The sequence below is a fragment of the Blastomyces gilchristii genome (assembly GCF_000003855.2).
Source record: "Blastomyces gilchristii SLH14081 genomic scaffold supercont1.37, whole genome shotgun sequence".
Taxonomy (NCBI): Eukaryota; Fungi; Ascomycota; class Eurotiomycetes; order Onygenales; family Ajellomycetaceae; genus Blastomyces; species Blastomyces gilchristii.
In genome coordinates, this window is record NW_003101646.1 from 3,740 (window position 1) to 25,100 (window position 21,361).

At 39.9% G+C, this 21,361-nt stretch overlaps 4 protein-coding genes across 4 annotated transcripts; 1 reads left to right on the forward strand and 3 right to left on the reverse strand.

Moving 5' to 3' along the window:
* Positions 1–9,512: 9,512 nt before the first annotated feature.
* Positions 9,513–18,473, forward strand: BDBG_09204 (WD repeat protein). The gene is made up of 3 exons (XM_002620336.2): positions 9,513–9,609; positions 9,809–10,408; positions 10,500–18,473. Exons 2-3 carry the CDS (start codon positions 10,256–10,258, stop codon positions 14,646–14,648), a joined length of 4,302 nt encoding a protein of 1,433 aa, XP_002620382.2. The 5' UTR covers positions 9,513–9,609; positions 9,809–10,255; the 3' UTR covers positions 14,649–18,473.
* Positions 15,280–16,425, reverse strand: BDBG_09205 (ankyrin repeat protein; the record flags this gene model as incomplete). The annotated part of the gene is made up of 1 exon (XM_002620337.1): positions 15,280–16,425. The coding sequence occupies one exon, from the start codon at positions 16,423–16,425 to the stop codon at positions 15,280–15,282; it is 1,146 nt and encodes a 381-aa protein (XP_002620383.1).
* Positions 16,427–17,608, reverse strand: BDBG_09206 (ankyrin repeat protein; the record flags this gene model as incomplete). Its single annotated transcript, XM_002620338.1, has 1 exon — positions 16,427–17,608. One exon carries the CDS (start codon positions 17,606–17,608, stop codon positions 16,427–16,429), a length of 1,182 nt encoding a protein of 393 aa, XP_002620384.1.
* BDBG_09207 (ATP synthase subunit beta, mitochondrial) lies at positions 18,057–21,349 on the reverse strand. The gene is made up of 8 exons (XM_002620339.2): positions 21,084–21,349; positions 20,829–21,010; positions 20,464–20,549; positions 20,334–20,376; positions 19,948–20,264; positions 19,641–19,878; positions 18,962–19,573; positions 18,057–18,864 (listed from the first exon to the last, which is right to left on the reverse strand). Exons 1-8 carry the CDS (start codon positions 21,092–21,094, stop codon positions 18,785–18,787), a joined length of 1,569 nt encoding a protein of 522 aa, XP_002620385.1. The 5' UTR covers positions 21,095–21,349; the 3' UTR covers positions 18,057–18,784.
* Between the last annotated feature and the right edge of the window lie 12 nt (positions 21,350–21,361).

Consider the following 21,361-nt stretch of genomic DNA (forward strand, 5'->3'; position numbering starts at 1 on the left):
CTTCTCTTTCAATCTGACTCTGAGACTATTGTATAATACACAGTGTATTACAATATGCTCAGGATTCTCATTTATATTGCAGAATAAGCATTCTATTGAGTCAAATCTATCATCAAATCTTTGTATATAAGATTTGAAATAGCCATGTTCTAGTTTCAGCTGTATTATAGATGAGAATATTTTCTTTTTACATTTAATTGAACAAGATTTTCACTTGGGTTTTGTTTCAAATCTTGAATAATGTATACTCTTCTTTTGTTTCTGCCAGCTTTCATTTCACTTGTCTAAACAAGATTCTTTTATTTTTCTCTTTATAAAAGACCAGAACACAATTTTTTGCATAGATCTGCTTAATTCTGCACTCTTTTTTGCAGCTGAATCAGCCAATTCATTGTTATGAATATTCATATAAGCAGAAACTCAGTGCAGATGAATTATCAGCTTTGATATTCTTCTCTTTTGAATTTTTAAAATAGAGTTTAAGATCAGTTCAAGATTCATTTGATCATTATGAATCTGACTATTTCTAAGTCTTTTTAAAGCAGCTTGACTATCAGAGAATATTCATATCTCTTTCAAATAATTTCCTCTTTTATGAGATTTTATTTCAATGAGTTTGAAAGCTTTCACTATTGCAAATAGTTCAGCATCAAAGACTTCACATTCAGAGCCTAGATTTCAGAAATCTGAGATAAAATTGATATTATCTTCAGTATAAGCAATTCCTGCATCTAATCTATTCAAGTTCTCATTTTTTGAGTCATCTGAATAAATCAGAATAGAGTCTTTTATATTAATTATAGAAATTCTCTTTGAATACTGTTCATATTCTTTCTCTTTTAATAGTTCACTTATTTATAAGTCTATAAGAGATTCAAGCTTTTCTCTTCAGAGAGATAACTTCTCATGATCAACTTTTTCAATATTTAAAGAAGAAAATTGATTTTTAATCAGAGAGTATAGTCTGTACAGTTGAGAAGGCATTTTCTTTGAAGAATTATTTTCATTTCAATTAAGAAATCTATTCCAATTCAGTTCATTATCAGAGTTAATTAATGAAAATGAAGAAGAGACTCTTTCTCTGATTATATGATTTAAGCTCATCTTTACAACTCTCAGAGCATAGTTCATACAGGCCTTTTCAAATCTAATAGCAGAAGAAGGAATTGAAGCTTTAATTTTCATTGCTTTAATAGAAGATGATTTGAATGCTCTCAGAATTCTTCTCAAGACTCTGTTTTACAGACTTTGAAAGAGTTCAGTGAAATTCTCTTGATTATTTCATTAAACTTGAACTTCATAATCAGCTACTGATGTAATACAGGCTATATATAACTGTCTCATAGCCTGGAAGAATAGACCTCTCTCTGTATTTGATAGTCTGATTATATTGTTCAATAGTCTTTCTATCTTGACAGTTCTTTGTTGAATGTGATATTTAAAATTCAACTTGAAGTTTAATCATACTTCTAATTATTTGACATTTACACTGGGTTTAATCTCTCTATTTAAAAGAGTTAGAGATAGTTCTTTCTCATTGAATCTCAGAAAGAAGTGAATTAACTCAGTTTTATTCATATTAAATTAAATTTAATTGATATCTACTCTAACAAAGATTTTCTTTACAGCTTCTTCAATTACTTTTAAATTCTCTTTGATAGTTTTTGAGCTGTAGACTAGATCAATATTATTCACATAACTCAGAGATTGCACTATTCTCATATTTCTATTTTTAAATAGATATACAGTGTATATTGTAAATAAAATGAGTGAGATTGAAGATTTCTGTGATACTTCTATTTTTATCTCAGTCTTATCTTATTTCATTTCATCAAAGAAGAGTTGTATACTTCTTTTAGATATAAAACAGTTAACTCATTTTATTAGAGAAAGTGACAGTTTTAATATCTTCAATATCTGAATTAACTTTGACTTTGAAACATGATCAAATGCTTCTTTTATATCAATGAAAACTGCAGTTGAGACCAGATTCTCATGCTTTGCTATTTGAATATCATGAATAACTGAGAGAACAGTGTCAATTGCAGAACACTGTTTTCTATCTCTCATTTATTCACTGAATAAAAGAGAATTATCTATAGAGCTTATAAAAGATAGTTAAGTAGCTATTATCTTTTCTAAAACCTTTTCTAGACAGTTCAATAGAGATATTACTCTATATGACTTAGGAATTGAAGTTTTTCTATTAGGTTTTGTAAGAATCACTCCAGTGACTTCTCTTCAGCATTCAGAATGATATTCATTTTTCAAGAGATTGAAAAAGAGCTTAAAATATTCATTCTTTAAGTAGAAATATATATTCTGAATAATCAAGTGATTAATTGAATCAGAATCTGCAGTAGTTTTAACAGAACTTGAGAAGATAGCTGACTCTAATTCATCTTGTGTAAGATCAGGCTATTCTCAGTTATTTTCATCAATGTAGTTGAGAAGTGATATATTCTCTTTCTCTGAATCTGAATCTGAATCTGATGAGTTCTGAAAGAGAATTCTTATAAAAGCTTGACATTTTTCCTTAAAAGAGTTTGCTGTATATGATTCATTCTGAAACTCATATTCTAAGACTGGAAGTTTTGCTACACTTCTTGTTTTTGTATAGTTAAAAGCTTTAAAAACTTCCTTTTCTTATACTTCTTCAAGAAATTTATTCCAGCAGTCTGTTTTAGCTCTTTTAATATCTGAAAAATATTCATTTCTGACAGCTTTGAACTCTTCATCAGATATTACATCATTCTTTCAATCTCTTCTAGCAGTAGCTAATTCTTTCCTTTTAAATGAGATATTCTCATTTCATCAAGATTTTGAATACTCAGAAGATTTTCTCTTTGAAATATTATCTCTAACACTTGTTAGAATAATAGATGTAATAAGCTTCACTCTATTCTTAAGCATTTCATTTGAGATATCTTGATCAGAATTTCAATATAGCTCATTCTATCTTTCAGATTTTAACAGTTTTATGCTTTCTTCAACTGCTTTTCAATCAGCTTTTTCAAAGTTATACTGATTAGAGAGAAGAGGATTTTCACTCATTTATTTTTCACTCAGTTCAATATCAAATTGAATAATCTCATGATCTGATTCTGATGTCTCATTTAAATCAATAAACCAGTTTACAAGTCTTCTTTTCATTAGATTTTGTGATATGAAGATTAGATCTATAATAGACTTCTGTTTCATATCTTTTCTAAAGAATGTTTATTAATCAGACTTATTAATCAAATCTATTGAATGCTCAAAGATTCATTTAATCAGATTATCAGCTCTCACTGCTCTCTTACATTCTGAATTTCATCAGAGATGATGTGCATTGAAGTCTTCTATAATTATAGAGTTTCTTAATGAAGTTATATTCAGAAATTCTCTATCAATTGTTCAGATATTATTATATTTCTTCAATGACTTTTCATTATAGATATTTATAAGCTGTATAGTATCAAACTCATTTTCTTTATCTATAATGTCACTCATCAGAATATCAGAGTCAGACATGATATCAAATCTGAGATTAAATTGATATCTTGATCTCTTTCTTTCATAGATCACTACTCTTGACTTTATCTCAGACTTTTGAGGTAAAAAGCAGTAGTAGCTTGAATGAGAAATAATATATTTTTACTCAGCATCAAAATTCGGCTTCTGAAGCAGTATAAAATCAACTTTTTATTTAAATACAATTTGAAGACAAGAATAAATGCAATTTGAGTTTCTATTCATATTATTTTGAATAAATGTGATTTTTGAAGAGTTTTTAAACTTTTTTTATTATTTTTGTTGTATATTCATACTAAAAGAGAGTAGAGTAGAATCTAATCACTATTATCAGATAGTAGATTATAACTGTTCTGAAAAGTAGGAATCTCAACTGCTTACATTATATCTAGTTTATCATCAGAGTCATTTCTCAATTCTCTAATCTTAACAGAAGTTTAAGAATTCAAATTCTGTTTACATTTAGCTGGAGAATTGAAGTTTGAAGATTTAGATAGTTGAGAGTTTCTTCTTTTTGAGCTTGCAGTTGTGAGTTTACTGACTTGACTATTCTCTTCAGTTCTAGGTTTACTCTGAGCTTCATCTTTTCTTCAGTTCTTTTGAGTTCTTGAAGTAAATATACATTCTTTTGAGCTAGATGCATGTTTTTCTTTACAATTAGAGCATTTAAGCAGAGTGTATTAACATATTTCACCTCTTTTTAAGCATGTTTCACATTTATGCTTACTAGTTTTATGATCTCTGACACAGAATGCACATTTTAAGTCTCTAAAACAGGAGATTGCAAAGTGTTCATATCTTTGACAGTTTGAACACTGTGTTTGAGCTTTGAGATTCATTCTTGAGTCTTTGTATTCATGAACTCTCATTTTCAAATCTACTACTCTTACTTCAGAGATCTTTAACTGTTCTATTATCTTTGTATATACTAGAATAGAGGCATTTCTTCTGCTTTGTCTGAACTCAATTGAATTTAGTTATACAGGCTTCTTTCTCAGTTGAATAGAGTTGTATTCTTCTAATTCATTTTTAAGAAGTAGTATTTCTTCTTCACAGTCAAAAATTTCAACTGGAATATTATAAAGAATGAATTTATCTCACTTTTCATCTCTCTCAGATAGAATTGTTGTGTTTAACAAAGATTCTACTGCTGATTTTCAGATATTCTCATTCTGAATAAGGAATTCAGCACTGAATTCAGACATTGTAGTCAGAATGATGGAGTTTTCAAAGAAGAATAACTCAATTAAAGCTATAACTAATTTTTGAACTTCAATATCAGTCATTAACTGAGAAAAGAACTGCTGATTGATTTCATTTCTAATTCTGAAAATAAGGTTTGAGTTTAGCTTATTTCTCTGTAATATGTCCTGATTTGAGACTTTGAGAATAAGTCTTCTATTTCTGAAGATTTGAAGATTTTTCTCTTTTTACATTTTTTTCTTCACTCTTCTATCACTAGAAGTATGAGCAGTATTCTTCTCAGTTTTCTCAGAATTTTGAGCAGATTTTGAGACAGCAGATTTAGAGATAGCAGGTTTAGAGATAGCAGATTCAGACTACTTAAGTATATATTTTCTTCTGATTTAAAGAAGAAGAAGAAGAAGAAGTAGAAAAGAAAGAAGAGTAAACTGAAGAGTCAGTGATTGTATTAGAAATTTTCAAAGTTTTTTGAACTGTATTTGAAATTTCAAGTTTGAACTTGATCACTTTCTGTAGTTATCTAGTCTGAGTATGAAGAATTAACAGAACTTCTTCATTCATCTCACTCAGACACTGCTTTTTAAGAATTTTACTTGCTTTTTCAAGTTTCTGTATTTCAAGAACTTGTTATTTCTCTATTTCTTCTTTCTTTCTTCTCTTCAGAATTTCAATCTCAGAAATAGCATTTGAGAAAGCATCTTTTTTCACATTAACTGAGTGTACTTTTGAACTCATTATTCTTACTCAATGAAAAGTTGATCAGACTAATTCAATTAAGATATTTATTAAACTCTTTTGAATTGAGAAGTTGATCAGACTGTTTCAATTAAGAGGTTTCTAAGTCTGTTTTCAATTGAAAAGTTGATCAGACTATTTCAAAAGAAGAATAGCAGACTTTTATGTATAAAATATCTGATTTTTTTCACTCTAGTTCAGTAACTAGGTTAGATTTTTAAAGAGAATCTAATAAACTAAAATTGATTTTTAAGATAAATCAATAAAATCTTTACAATCTCTTTCTTGGAATACAGTGAGGAAAAGTATGATATCAATTGATAGTAAATCAGATGATATGACAGTTTTTAAGAGAAAAACTGATAAAAAATAAATCAATTTTTTACAGAGAAATTGATTAAAACTATTCAATTTTATTCTAAATCATTCAATTCTTCTCACACAACAAGTATGCAACTCAAATCAGTTAATAAAGAGTGTAAAAAAGAATTAAGTATTAATAAAAGCTCTTCAGTCACTGAAAAAGTAATTCTTACTTAAAAGAATATGAAATTATGATAGAAAATAACTCTGTTTTTAATTCTTTATAAGAATATTATATAAAACCCAGAGAAAAACATCTTACTTTTTCAAGAGAAGTAAAAAACTATTTCTAAGATCTTTTTTTTTTTGCATTAACTGCTGCAGAAGAATAAGATAGAAACTGCTAAGATATACACTACTGTATACTCTCTATCAAGACTTTTCCTCTTCAGAGTCTTGATATTATAGAGAATATAAGTCTGTTTCTATATAATAATGTAAATATTGTCAGTGAGATGTAGAGAAACTGATTATTTATATTTTAAAATAGAAGACTTTGTCAATAATTATATCAATATAGAGTTAATTCTCAAATTCAATAGAAATCTAGTGTTGCTGTTCTCAATTTCTTGCAGAATCTATTGAATATTGAGATATTAAAACTAGATTTAATATATCTCACTATGCAGGGATCAAAGGCTCAGTCAGACCTTGAGATATACTGATTTTATAGTTGTTGATGTGCTGTTGACTTGTTGTCTGTTGATTATGTGCTTGATATTATCGCTGAGGTATCTTTTTGTATTTTTCTGCCGGGGATGGGCCAGATTGGGAAGGGCGGTACGAGGGTGGGACTTGGCATTGGTGTTTTGGAACATCAAAGATGGACAGGGTTTTCGCGGAGGTCGCACCTCAGATATCTCCACAACTACAGATCAGGGATCTTCCAAAATTGAGAAGATTGATGCATACAGCTAGGTCTCTTCACCTTACAATTTGTATGGCAATTTGGCCTGGGGTTGTGGTGTGATAGGGGAGAATGAGGGATAATCCCACACAGGAGTTCTGAACGACGTCTGGTTCATGTTTGGCTGGATAACTCCACCACCACACGGGGTATGCGGTCGGCGATGGGGTCAAAATGCTTGTATGATCGAGGGCTTTTCGATGGATCTATCGGCGGGTTCTTATTCGAAAAATCGAGCGAGTTTGTGGTGGAGCGGTTGACACATGTATTGAATAATAATTGAATAATTTTAGAGAAATATGAATATTTTGATTTTTTTTATAATGTTTTACTACTAATTTTCAGAGAGTGCTGAGAAAATTCTGTTTTTATAAGTAATATATTCATTACAATAGTTAGTTAATGCCTTTAAACTATATGTATAAAAGTGAATGAAAAAATTACACCTCAAAGCCAGTATGATTAGATGCTTTAAAAGAGGTTTTATTATCATGCCTTTATCTCACTTCTTTGACCTTGAGTGTTTTTAAATTATTCTCTTTATATTCAGTCTGAATTCAGCTATCTTTCTGTTCTAGCAGATCATCTTCACGTGACTTTACGACATTCTGCGCGCTTCAAAATCTTATCTCAGTGAGCTCAGACTCTCTGACTTAATTTAAATAAGTTACAGTATTATTATTAACTAATCTGATATGATACTAATCTACTTTTAATATAAGTTATATGCTCAGAGCAATTCTTATCAGAGAGTCTGAGAAGAAATAGTTTCATCTTCAATGAAGATTTCTGAGATTTATAAGAATTTTTCAGATTCTTTAACTTTGACTTTCTATTACTATATACTCACATATCTTTGAGATTTGAAAATCACCTTAGCTTATAGCTAAAGAGAAGAAGAATAGAAATATTTCTTTAATATTTTAAAAAAATCTATATTTAAGATAGATGTATACTCTTAAAAATAATCATATTTTTAATCTCAGAATTTCTAAGAGCTTTTTTTTTATATGAGAAATTGAATTAAAATTTCTATATTCAAAAACACACTGATTAACTTTAAGATGATACTTCTATTCTAAGAACTTGAGATATGAATATAAAAAATCAGATACATTATAAGAATATTATTATTTTAAGGTTCTAAGATGATACAGAAATGATTATTATTATTATTATTCTTCTTCAATTATAGATGTATGCAGTCAGAGACTATAACATCTACCTGAGAACTTTCAGTTCTCAGAGTTTTTCCTATATCTGTAAAGTTAACTATTATACATTCATCAATTTCAGATATGTAAAATCAGAAAATTCCAGCTCAGAATACAAAAACTGTTTACAAATTACAGTGTTTTAACATCATCTCATACTTTGAAATCATTTAACAATATCATGACAAAGGAAAAGAGAACACAGTCTTAAAGATAGACACATTAAATAGATATATAGAAAGAAATTGAAAGAAAAAGATAAAATAAAGAAAGACTGTAACAAAACAAATTATTAAAAAATAGTATATAGCTGTTTTAACAGACTATATCTGGTTGATTTCCTCCTCTTCATATTCAGATAATTCTGAATTTAGTCATTTTCTTATAGCTGCTTGAGTTTCTGATAGAAAGTCTATTAAGTATTTAATTTCTGTCTCAGTTGAGAATAAGAATCTTATATTTAATTAATTTAGATTATACTTCTCTTTCAATCTGACTCTGAGACTATTGTATAATACACAGTGTATTACAATATACTCAGAATTCTCATTTATATTACAGAATGAGCATTCTATTGAGTCAAATCTATCATTAAATCTTTGTATATAAGATTTGAAATAGCCATGTTCTAGTTTCAGCTGTATTATAGATGAGAATATTTTCTTTTTACATTTAATTGAACAAGATTTTCACTTGAGTTTTGTTTTAAATCTTGAATAATGTATACTCTTCTTTTGTTTCTGTCAGCTTTCATTTCACTTATTTAAACAAGATTCTTTTATTTTTCTCTTTATAAAAGATCAGGACATAATTTTTTAAATAGATCTGCTTAATTCTGCACTCTTTTTTACAGCTGAATCAGTCAATTCATTATCATGAATATTTATATAAACAGGAACTCAGTGCAGATAAATTATCAGCTTTGATATTCTTCTCTTTTAAATTTTTAAAACAGAGTTTAAGATCAGTTCAAGATTCATTTAATCATTATGAATCTGACTATTTCTAAGTCTTTTTAAAGCAGCTTGACTATCAGAGAATATTCATATCTCTTTCAAACAATTTCCTCTTTTATAAGATTTTATTTCAATGAGTTTGAAAGCTTTTACTATTATAAATAGTTCAGCATCAAAGACTTCACATTCAGAGTCTAGATTTCAGAAATCTGAGATAAAATTGATATTATCTTCAGTATAAGTAATGTCTGTATCTAATCTATTCAAGTTCTCATTTTTTGAGCTATCTGAATAAATCAGAATAGAGTCTTTTATATTAATTGTAGAAATTCTCTTCAAATGCTGTTCATATTCTTTCTCTTTTGATAGTTCACTTATTTATAATACAGAAATGATGAATCTATGAAGTTGAGTTGGAATTCTCTTTCATACTCAGAGTACTGAGCAAATTGTTCCTATGTTATTAATAACCAGGAATCATTTCTTCTCAGATGCTTTGCAAGATATTATCACTCACATGACCTGATTTTACTATTTGGGTTAGCTTATTGCTTATTTGAGGTTAGCTCATGACATAATCATCAATCCAGTGTTAAAACAGCAATGGATATCTGGAGAAGCGTCTGAGCTTGCTGAGATAACCCAAAATCAATCGTTCTTTTTCTCTGTCCGTAACGCCCACCTTCGTTTCATCGGATGGGCTTTGGGTACTCAAGAGGTAGGGCATCATATGTTAGAATCATTTCTTGTTATTTCTTGCCTTTACATCAGACATCTGCCCTTGGGTTGGGTGTGGGTGTCACAGATGTACCAGACATTCACGCGCCAGTGGTGGTCTCGGAGGGGAGGGGAGGGTGTCTGAATATATAAAAGTACTATAGTACACCTTTACTAACATCATTCTTTATGGTACTTAGATATTCTCTTTCCGAATATTACCTCCTTGTGATAATTCGTCGAACTCCCTCCTTATATATATATCACCCGGCGTGGCCGCTTAGTTTGTGACGCCTACGCTTGTGCCGCGCTCCTCCGCCCCATTCTGTGCGCCTGCCCTCTCCACGGACCGGAAAGGGATTTGGCATAGTGCTCTGGATCTCGTGGCCACAGGAGCGACCTACGGAGGATTCACGTATTATCGGCTGCCCAGACGATAGCCTTCTGCACCGGGAGAGTGTATCGTTTTTGGTTACTGAGACGCGCTTATATCGGTCGTTCTGTGCCAGCATCCAACGTGCAAGTTTCACACTTCGCGAGCTGTATAAAGAATATATCACATCCATTCCACAATTGCGAGCCCTATGACGATGCGAATGACCCTCAAGACGAAACCTCCATGCTAGATCCCGTTGCTAGATTCGTCGATGTCTCGTCTTCAATCGAACCTTGATCTGTTGAACACGCAATCTGATAACGATGATTTACCTTCCCCACTGTCCCCTTCTTACATCCGGAGCCTGAAATCGCGAAGGAAGATGTCACAGCATGTTCCCCAGCCGAACGGGGCGAAGCGCGCGGTAAATAGCTCCAAATTGCTTTCTTTGACTTTTCACCCAAAATTTCCGCTCAGCCTTCCGGCTAATGAGTATGTGTTAAATTGTTCTTCAGGCCCCAATAAAAGCGCGACGAGGAGGTATTAGTTTAGGTGGCAGGCGACAGCTGTCTCAAAGTGAGCTGTTTCGTCAGCCCGGGGCTGTACAGTTTGCATCACACCCCCAGTCCCGCCCCTGCCTGCTTTCAATGGACACGCATAATACCCCTACAAAACCAACATTAGTCGCACCAGACATTTTGAACAGCGTTTCGGCAAGCCAGCCGAATGCGGCTGCTCAACCAGAGTCTTCGAGAAATTCCTCGCCGGAGGCGGATTTGGAGGGTGAATCGCTAGATGAAAAGGCGCAGGCGCTGCTCCATCAGTTTCTTTGTACTAGCTCAACGAAATCTTCGAACGAGGTTGATTCTGGGACGGGTCCTGAACCAAGTTATATGCACGTTCAACCGTCTAATGGCTTGAAGCGGACTGCTGATGGCCAAGTTAAACAAGCTGCTTCCCATGGAAAGGGTCCTTCTTATGAGACGAAAGAGATTGGAGACTCAAGAAGCGATCTGACACAATCTGGAATCATTCATCCAAATAAAGGGCTTCCAGGCACGTCCCTCGGCCCTCAGAGTTCGAGTGGTGTGAAGAATACTACAACAGCAGCAACAACACCAAACATTCGTCTTCATTCACCAGCGAGAAGTACCCCTCCTGTTTCAGCGACACACTCTCAAAATGATGCACAAAACCCCGAAAATAAACAATATAGCACAACTAATCCTATCATAAATTCCTATTATAATGCCTCTAATATCTCTAACACTCAAAGTGACCCTCCCAGTTTACCGGCCACCTTCCCTTCTTCCAGTTCTTCCCTTGCTGTTGTCGTACGTCCATATCCCACCGACAGTGAGTTTATTAAACCTGGTCTACCGGCAAGTTCGACTTCGTTGTCTACGAAACACACAGAAAAGCCTCCAAAGAACAATCTTGGACCAAAGCCGAAAAATAAAGCCCTTGCGATGCCTCATTCTGACTCCGGCTCCGGCTACTACCAATCAGACTCCGCAAGTCATACTACTGTTGTACGGCGTCCTCGGCGAAGCCGTGCTGCCCCAGTCAATTACTACGCTAAAGTTCGCGGCTTCCTCGGTTACCAGTCAGATGAGGACGGGGAGGAGGCAGGGGAGGAACAGGAGAACCCCTCAGAAGTCAACGCGCCAAGAGATGACACAACGCACCAATCTCCATATGAGGAGCTCACCCCGGTTCCCGAACCTGCGGCTTCATTGATTCGCTCAGTGTATCGCGCTGGTTATCTTCAGGTTCAACAGGAACCTCTGCCCGCCCCAGTCGATGAAATATTCGAGGAATATGCTCCGTACTCTTCGCTACATGCTAGGATTGGGTATGGGGAGAGATGCACAAATGAACATTTTGAACTGGATGACCCCGACGGACGAGTGATACATGCAGACTTTGACCAGAGTGAAATGGAAGGGTTATTCCGCGTTATGACAGGGCAACCTGCAAATGAATCAGATATCGCGATTCCAGATCTGCTTGCCCAAGTCACCCAGAAATTTTATCCTCACCGCGATCAACAAAAAGCGCTGGCTCAGAAAATTTCAGACTTGAATGCTCTTCACAAGTCCTTACTCAGGATCACTGATGACCCAACCGCGTTCCTGCTCCATCACCGCGACAGAGAAAGTTCCTGGCGGGAATGCGATAATGAAACGCCCCAACGTGGGACAATACGACAAATCTTATCCTACCTTCATATAGTCCTCGGTTTGCCTGAGCCAGCCAATCGTGTTTACCATGTTCACGATATCTTGCAGAGAGTGCGCCAAACCAATAATGGCGACTTTCAGCATTTGATATCAGTCCTGAACTGTTTTAAACATCGTAGAAAGCGACATATTTGTGCCTTTCTATATGATGCTGCGAACGGACTTGTTTCCTCCGCGCCATACATTTTACGAGCTCTTTCATCCCACGCGGATTACCCGTCCCCTGACTTCGACTGTATGAGGCCCTCCGCTCTACTTCGAGAACGTGAATTAGGACAAAGGGTATTTCGGCGGAAGACTCCTATCAATCAGAAACTCCAATCAAGAAGAGGCTTGGAGCTCTGGAAGCGATGGAAAGGCGCATCGAATGATGTGATGGTCCTTGCTTGGTCCCCCGACGGAACTCGATTTGCTGCTGGCGCTGCTGCCCAGTCCGATGAGCATAATATGATTTATAATCGAAATAATAATCTTCTTCTTGGGGACCTAACTTGCAATTCGCTGAAGGAGTTACCCGACCACCGCATCTGTCGGCCTGTACCAAGCAACGTCACAGACCCTAGCTTATACATGACCGTCAGTGCTGTCAGCTGGCGTGGCGACTCTCTGTATACTGCTAGTTTCGATAACACAGTTAAGATATGGGACGTCTCTACTCACGCTGGTGCTAAATGCGTTAATACCCTACTACACGATGGAAGGGTTATGGATATGGCTGTATCTCGTTCTGGCTTCATTGCAACGGGATGTGACTCTTCTCCTCATATCAAACTTTGGACACAGACAGGTGGTCAGGACTACACAGTTACCGATCTCACTTGCAATCCAACCAAAAATGTGGCAATGACACCTTCTTCCTTAGCCTGGGGCCCAACATCTGCGGATAATATTCTTGTAGCTGGTCTTGCTGCTCGGGAGGATGAAAAGTTTCGAAACGGCCATCTTGCTCTTTGGCAGGTGGGACAATCAGATGTTTCTCCCCTGATAATCTCGCCTAATTCCCAGAATGTGTTCGATGTGACTTGGCATCCGACGGCTCCTATATTTGCAACTGGCAGCACTGTCGAGCTCTCAGTTAGTGCCGTGGGTCGTGCGAAAACGATTCGGTCCCTTGTCCGTGTCTATGACCCTTTTAGGCCGACGGCCAACTGGGGGGCTCACATAACTTATGAATGCCCAGCTCTGGATATCAACGACGTCACATTTTGTCCTGCCAATAGTAATTATATTACCGCTAGTTGCACTGATGGGGCTACTTACGTGTGGGATTACCGCAATCCCGGCCAGATCCTTCATAAGCTTGCCCATGGCGCACCCATTGCTGAACAGGATCCAAACGTTTCTCGAGAAAAACATGACATTGGGGTGCGTGTAGCCCTCTGGAAGGACAACTTCATTGATCAGTTTTATACTGGAGGGTCAGATGGTGTCCTTAAGAAATGGAATATCCTTAGGGCACCGGAAGATGTTCTAGTTGAAAATACCGCACACTTCGACCAGGGAATTATGTCCGGTGCCTTCTCTCCTGACTTCACAAATCTGCTTGTTGGAGATAGTTGTGGTAGTATACATGTTCTATCTAGCGCCCCATTTTCTCACGGGGGCACCAACATGGCTTACGAACCTGCTAGCAAGGAGAGACCTTCAGAGGACGATGACAGATTGGGTATTGAAACAGCCAAAGAGCTGTTAGAATCAGGAAAACTGAGCCGCCACCCTGTATTCGGCGTTGGCCAAGGTCCGCGCTATGACGGTCCATTTGCAGCATGGGCAAGACAAGCGGGGACTCCGAAAGAAGCTCTCCCTCATACACCCCTGCTGCCAGAAATCCGGGCCACACAGCTTGATAGATCTCTTAATCTCCGCCATCAGCTCGAGAGGGAAGATGAAAAGCAGCTAGATGCTAGGATACTGGGGGCAATTGCTCAAAACAAGCAGCGTGGGAGGAATAAGCGAAAGGTCCCTGAGGATGTTGGCAGACGTTATAATAATATTTTCCCATTTTCCCGCTCATCTTCTTATTCCTCTTCTCTCTCCCCTCTTTCCTATTCACGGCTTGGCTCACTCTCCCCCTCCATTTTTGTTTCTCACAAACATTCCGACAAGACCCATCAGTACATCAGCCTTCTTTCAGATGATGAATCAGGTCCTTCCTCCTCGTCCGCCCCCCCATGCTGCCCAGCTCGGATCAAGAGTGAGTTCTCATCGACGTCGAAACCGGCTTTCCCCCCTTGTATTGACCTTACAGGGGACTCGTCAGAGGATGAAGCGGCCCGGCATCAGCAGCAGCAGGGCAAATCGCACGGAGCTTTGTCGTTGGATGATGAGGATGTTGATTCGCTGTGCGAGCCGCTGGATGATGATTACTGGTGGCCGCGCAATTGCGATGTTGATCCTAATATTCGGCGGGACGAGGCGTGAAGAGGATATGCAGGAATCATTAGGGCATTTGTATGTATATAAGGATTGTGGGCTGTATTTATTTGAGGGAGTTTAGAGCGTAGAACTGCACCGGATTGTGGGCATGGCATGACCCTAGGAAATGAGGGAAATGGGGGAAATGGGGCGCGCACGAGAAAACATGGGCAGGCACCAGGGCTGAATTCATGAACGGCTCCCCTACTTGCACGGATGACTCCAATTATCAGCTTCTCTCGGATCCCAGGAGAGAATCCGTGGCAGATGTTTACAATGACCCTAATCAGTACGTAGTCCCGTGCTAGAAATATATGAATCACTGCATTGCGGAATTTCCTTGTTGCCCTTATTCTATCTTTTGCTATGCTTGTGTTATTTAATGGCCAGCTTAGCTTCTGATGATATCGCTATCCGGAGCACCGTGACCTTCACGACATGCGATCCTTTCGCCTTCTAAATTCCAGGGCCGGAGCCTAACCTACCCTCCCTGCTCTCACCCTCTAATTTCGTCTACTGATCGGGCGGTTGATACTTCACAAATTTAGTTGATGATACAGCCCCGCCAGTTGCCCATACATAGTCTGCTGCAAGCCACAAGAACGTTAAATCAACAGACCCTTCTCCCAGCTCACTCTCACTCTCGATCTTTTCCATATTCGCCTTGCAGAGTGGCCATCTTCCTGGCCATTGTGGCCGATTTGCTTGCTATAAACATTTTCACAACATGCTCATGCCCATATAGGGCAGCTATGAACAATGGCAGCCATGATGGATACGAAGGAGGAGAACTATGGCGGATGTCGTTGAACATCTTCACCACCTCGTGGTATCCGTGGCGCATGGCTTCTAGCAGATCTATGTATCCCTGAATAGGGTCAGGGCCATTAGCTTCTGCGGACAAAAAATGGCGAACGATCCCGTCATGTCCGTTCATCGCAGCCAGAATGAGGGCAAGTGGTTGTGCGGTCCGCTCAAATTCGCCCCTGCTATGTGCAAGCAACACTTCGACAAGCCATCCTTTCCCACGCAGAGCAGCAACGCACAGCGGCGTTCGTCCATACTTATCTGGGGAGGTGGTAGGGTCTGGGAGACCGCCTTTGGTAATCAGAATGAGAGCCTGTTCCGTTGACATCGCATGTCTATTTTTCACAGCCAGCCGAAACAGCTTGGTCGGGTGGAAAACACGCACGTCATCGATTTCCTCCTGTACCCACGTCGGCTTTGCCCCAGCCTCAAGCAGGAGCGCCATGACACTGAAATCACGTCGGCGCCATGCAGCCAGAAATGGTGTCTCATCGCCCTCATTATCTCTCGCATTAATGTCCGCGCCAAACTCTACCAGCAAACGGGCTATTTTCTCACTCTCTGAACTCGACCGAACATGGAAAAGCGGCGTCCTCCCTGTATGATCTCTAGCATCGATATCCACATCCCTTCTAAACACAAGAGATTCAACAGTATCATATTCACTAACCACTGTGGCATGCATAAGCGGCGTCATCCCTTCTTTATCACGCTGGTCAGCTATGATGCCCTTCTGCTCAAGCAACATTTGGACAATGTCCTTGCCTCTGTGGTTGGTCGTATTTATATTTTGTATCGCCAGCGTCAACACAGGTGTCCCGTCACTATTGAGAGCGTTAATATCTGGATCGCGAAGAGTGAGAAATAAGCGGAGAATATCCTTGTGGGAAGTAATCGATTCGATGAATGGAGTCGTCCACTTCTGAGTCTCCGTTCGACGATTCGCATCAACCCGACGATGATGCTCGAGCAGCATCTTAACGATATTTTTGTGCTGCCGCACTACTGCCCATGTCAACGGTGTATACCATTGGGGTCGGCGGCGTCCGGATGGATCTCTTCCGTTCCAAAAGGAGGCGAAATATCACTTCATTGCCGCGCACGGCGGCATGATTCAATGGTGTCATGTAGTTAAAATCTCCCTTGTTTAAGTCTATCCCTTTACCACCGCCGCCACAATTAGAAGCGTATTCCAGTTGTAATCGAATAAACCACACATCCTGCTTCACCACCGCATGCATCAACGGCGTCCTCTCCTGCTTATCCTCCAGACTCGGGTCCGCCCCATTCTCCAACAACAGTCGCGCAACAAGTTCACAATCATCTGGAGCTTTCGAGGAATAGACTGCAAGCGCCAGTGGCGTCATCCCATTCTCCTCCTTGTGGTTAACATCCGCCCCATGCTCCAGCAGCAGACGGGAGACAGCTATCCACTTGTTGTTAATCTCGCCTCTTTCCCCTTCCTGTTCTCCTTCCCCCACCTCAGTTCTACCCGTCCCTCTGAACAAAGAGGTACCCACAACCACCCTCCCCAAACAATTTCTTCCGATTTGATCCTCCTCATTCACATCCACCCCTTTATCCTTCCCGAACTCCTCCAACAACATCCTCACAACACCCAGGCGGCCCCTCTCCGCTGCCAGCGATATTAGCGGCACATAGGTCCCAGTCGGCTTGCCCCGGCAAATCGTCCTCTCCAAGACCCCAGGCACAATCCCTCCATTCCACCTAATCAACAACCTCAACACATCCACACTCCCCTCTTTCGCCGCACGCGAGAAAGGCGAGTCGGAAAAAGGATACGGACAGGGAATTCCACAAAACACAGGGATAAAGGCAGAAGCCCCCTCCTCCTTCAGATCACCGGGAGACCAAAAAACCCCCCCCGTAATCAAATTATTTTCCTTGCGATAAGAGGCGCTGAGAACCTTATGCGCCCCGTGCTCGAGTGAGTGCTCCGCCGTCGCAACGCGGTTGTGCCTGGCGGCCCATAGGAGGGCCGAGCAGCCGCAGTAGGAGATGTCGATGGCGTAGAGGGTTGAGTGGAGGATGGAGTAGGTGTAGCGGTTTTGGACGAGGAGGGTGAGGAGGTCGGAGGGCGCAAAGAGGTAGGACGCGATGGTGAGTAGGAGCTCTGCGGGTAAGGTTGCCAGAGACATTTCTTTTCGTTATTTGCTTCTTTCCTCTGGCCTCCTGGTTTTTATGGTGAAACTTCTTTTTCTTTGATTTTTGAGCTTTCCTGAGGGTTTTTGCTATGGGGGAGGAGGGGAGACGAATTGATAGGTAGGTGTTGGTTGAGTATAAATATGTGTGGATGTTAGGAATTGCTCTCTTGCTGTTGGTGCAGGATAAATGTTAGAAACGGTCAGTTCGAGAGAGGTGGATGCGGGAAACAAATAGTATGTAACAGAATATATCGATCATTAGATCAGTGACAGATATTCAGCTAGATAAAGTAAAATCGCCGAAGTTGAGCGCAGGCAGCTCCCGTGAACTAAATAAAGTTCCATCATTCATCATTGAAAGGAATTGAGTTTTCCGAGGTTGGGGTGAGAGGGTAAAAGAGTTATTCAGTTCATTCGAAGGATATTTTAGCATTCATGTATTGCTACTATGAAATTGTTATATACTATATCTATATACTCCGTACACACTTCTAAAAAGGGAAAGGAAAGAGAAAAAAGTTCACAAGAATGATTACACTTTAATATTAAATATTATCACATTCTTTTTTCTTCTCTTCTTCGCCTCATCATCTAATAACTCTTCTCTCAATCATTTTGAATATATTTCTCTCTCTTATTCATCTCTCTTTCTCCTCAATTCCTTATTGTGGTCCACACAAACATTTTTATGATATGGAAAAAAAAAAAAAGAAAAAAAACCTTTCAGTAGCCTCACAAGACACAGAGGTATATACATGCAAAGGAAAAGTAGAAAAAAACAAAGGAGGTAGTCAGCTCAGAAATGAGATGAGAGCGAAAATATTGAGAAACAGAAAAGGACAAAAAAGAAAGATGGAAAAAAATATCAAAATATTGAGTTGACATGTACTCGCAAAGTTTTAATGTTTGACATTGTCATTATGACAAAGAGGATGGATGATGATGCTCTCTGCTTCATCTCTTTTTCTTTTATCCACTTTTTCCTTTTGGTTTCTTTTCTTTTCCTAATCTACACACGCACACACATCTAAAAAAAAATAGAAACAAAAGTGAGAACAAAAAAATTTACCAGAAGCTAGAAAAAGCAGGAAGCGGAAGTAGGAGGATGGGAAAAGAAAAGAAAAGACAAGAAAAAATTTTAAATATTATATCACATCACAATACACAAATCTATGATTTCTCAAGCTCAGCCAGGATCTTCTCTCCCTTCGCGCGCGCGGACTCAAAGTCACCAACCATGTAGAAGGCGGCTGTAAAAAAGGCCAGGTTAGTTAAAATGTCGTTTTCATAGAGATATCGCAGAGGAAAATAAGGAAGTTATCGATTAAGAAGAAAAGGAAAACATACCCTCAGGAAGGTCATCACCCTCTCCGTTGATGATAGCTTTGAACGAACGGATGGTATCCTTCAGGTCAACAAGGGCACCCTCAATACCCGTGAACACCTGGGCGACAGTGAATGGCTGCGAGAGGAATCTCTGCAGCTTACGGGCACGCTCGACAGTCAGCTTGTCAGCCTCAGACAACTCGTCCATACCAAGAATGGCAATGATGTCCTGCAGCGACTTGTACTCCTGCAACATCTGCTGCACGCGGGTGGCGACGGCGTAGTGCTCATCACCGACGATACGTGGGTCCAACATGCGGGACTTGGAGTCGAGAGGGTCGACGGCTGGGTAGATACCCAGTTCGGAAATGCCACGGGACAAGACAGTGGTGGCGTCAAGATGGGCGAAGGTGGTGGCGGGGGCAGGGTCAGTCAAGTCGTCAGCGGGCACGTAGACGGCTTGCACGGAGGTAATGGAGCCCTTGGTGGTGGTTGTGATACGTTCCTGCATACCACCCATGTCGACGGCGAGAGTGGGTTGGTAACCGACGGCGGAGGGAATACGACCAAGCAGGGCGGACACTTCGGAACCGGCCTGGGTGAAGCGGAAAATGTTGTCGATAAAGAGAAGCACTAATATATGTGTGAGTGAGTGCGGTTCTGAGTCAATTTGCCCGGAGTAATTTATATGAATACATACCGTCTTGACCTTCCTCGTCACGGAAATATTCAGCAATGGTCAGGCCAGTGAGGGCAACACGGGCACGGGCTCCGGGGGGCTCGTTCATCTGACCGAAGACGAGTGCGACCTTGGACTCGCCATCGAGCTGGATAACACGGGTTTCCTGCATCTCGTGGTACAAATCGTTTCCTTCACGGGTCCGCTCGCCGACACCAGTGAAAACGGAGTAACCACCGTGGGCTTTGGCAATGTTGTTCTATAACGAGCTATTAGAAAAAGCCAAAAATTTTCCTCGCCCGTCATTTGTAGAGAGGAAGGGACGTACAATCAACTCCTGAATGAAGACAGTCTTTCCGACACCGGCACCTCCGAAGAGACCAATCTTTCCACCACGAGCGTAAGGAGCGAGGAGATCGACGACCTTAATACCGGTGACGAGAATCTCAGCGGAGGTGGCCTGCTCAACGTAGGCTGGGGCTTCAGCGTGAATGGGGGCCATCTTGGTGCCCTTGATGGGTCCTCTCTCGTCAATGGGATCACCAGTGACGTTCATGATACGGCCAAGGGTGCCCGGGCCGACGGGAATCATAATGGGAGCACCAGTATCGGTGACAGTGGCACCACGGACAAGACCCTCGGTACCTGGATCCACGAGTTAGACCGTTGCATGTGTCTTGATGTGGATGTTAAGGGCTGAAGGGAAAAACCTACCGTCCATAGCAATTGTTCGGACAACATTTTCACCCAAATGTTGCTGTATAACGTTATTAGCATAAGAATATAATGGCAACAGAAAGGTGGAATCGAGAAAAGAACTAAAAGAAAACTAAACAAAACATACCGCAACCTCGAGGACGAGCTTTTGGCCGCCATTGGTAGTCTCCAAGGCATTGAGAATGGAAGGAAGTTGTTCACCATCGAATTTTACTACAATCAGTGACATCAATTCGTCAGCATCGGTTCAGCCCAATTCGATGGCTTTTCAGCCATTGCGAGACAAATACCCAAGCCAAAAACCATTGACCCTCATAGACGATGAGGAGTATCGTTTCTGAGATGGATATTGACATTGAAGGGCTCATTGAATGGGTTATGTGTTGTCGTGGGCGTGAGGGGGAAAAAGGGCGAAGAAGCAAGTTCTCCATATCTCCACCAAAACAACAGCAATAACAATAACAAAGGGAAAAAAAAAAAAAAAAAGCATACCGTCGACAACGGCACCAATGACCTGATGGATCTTGCCAGGCTGAGCGGCGCTGGTGGACGCATATCTAGCCGCCAGGGAGCGCAGGGCCGGGTTCTTGAAGGGTTGTGCGAGTCTGGAGGTTGGGAGGGAGGTGGAAGGCCGCGCGAAGGCAGCAGACCTGGCGAAGGTCCGGGCAACACCGCTGCGCACAATTGACGGTTAGCATTGACGGATGCCAGGGAGGCAGACGAGGAGAGGAGATTCAGCGGTCTCACCTCTTGAACATGATGGAAGTGGTGGATGGGGAGGAGTGGAGGGCGAGGAGGAATGGGCGGGAGAAAAGCGAGGAGGAAAGGCAGAGGTTGAATGAAGGTTGGAAGAAGTTGTTCCCGTTTCGTTTGGTGTGGAAGATTCTGAAAAGGGCTAAGCGCGGAATGCACGCAAAAGGGTTAGGCGTCGGATGGGGCCGGGTGCCCGTATGCGTATTGACAGGTATCTAATACCACCTGGCGGCCTGGGGTGGCAGCAAGTCGCAAGTCGCACGGCCGAGGAT

Coding starts and splice junctions, on each gene's coding strand:
- BDBG_09204 (XM_002620336.2), top strand. CDS start 10,256: ATGTCTCGTCTTCAATCGAACCTTGATCTGTTGAACACGCAATCTGAT. Junction 10,409..10,499: donor CGAACGGGGCGAAGCGCGCG/GTAAATAGCTCC, acceptor ATTGTTCTTCAG/GCCCCAATAAAAGCGCGACG.
- BDBG_09207 (XM_002620339.2), bottom strand. Junction 20,550..20,828: donor CATTGGTGCCGTTGTCGACG/GTATGCTTTTTT, acceptor CACTGATTGTAG/TAAAATTCGATGGTGAACAA. Junction 20,377..20,463: donor AGCTCGTCCTCGAGGTTGCG/GTATGTTTTGTT, acceptor AACGTTATACAG/CAACATTTGGGTGAAAATGT.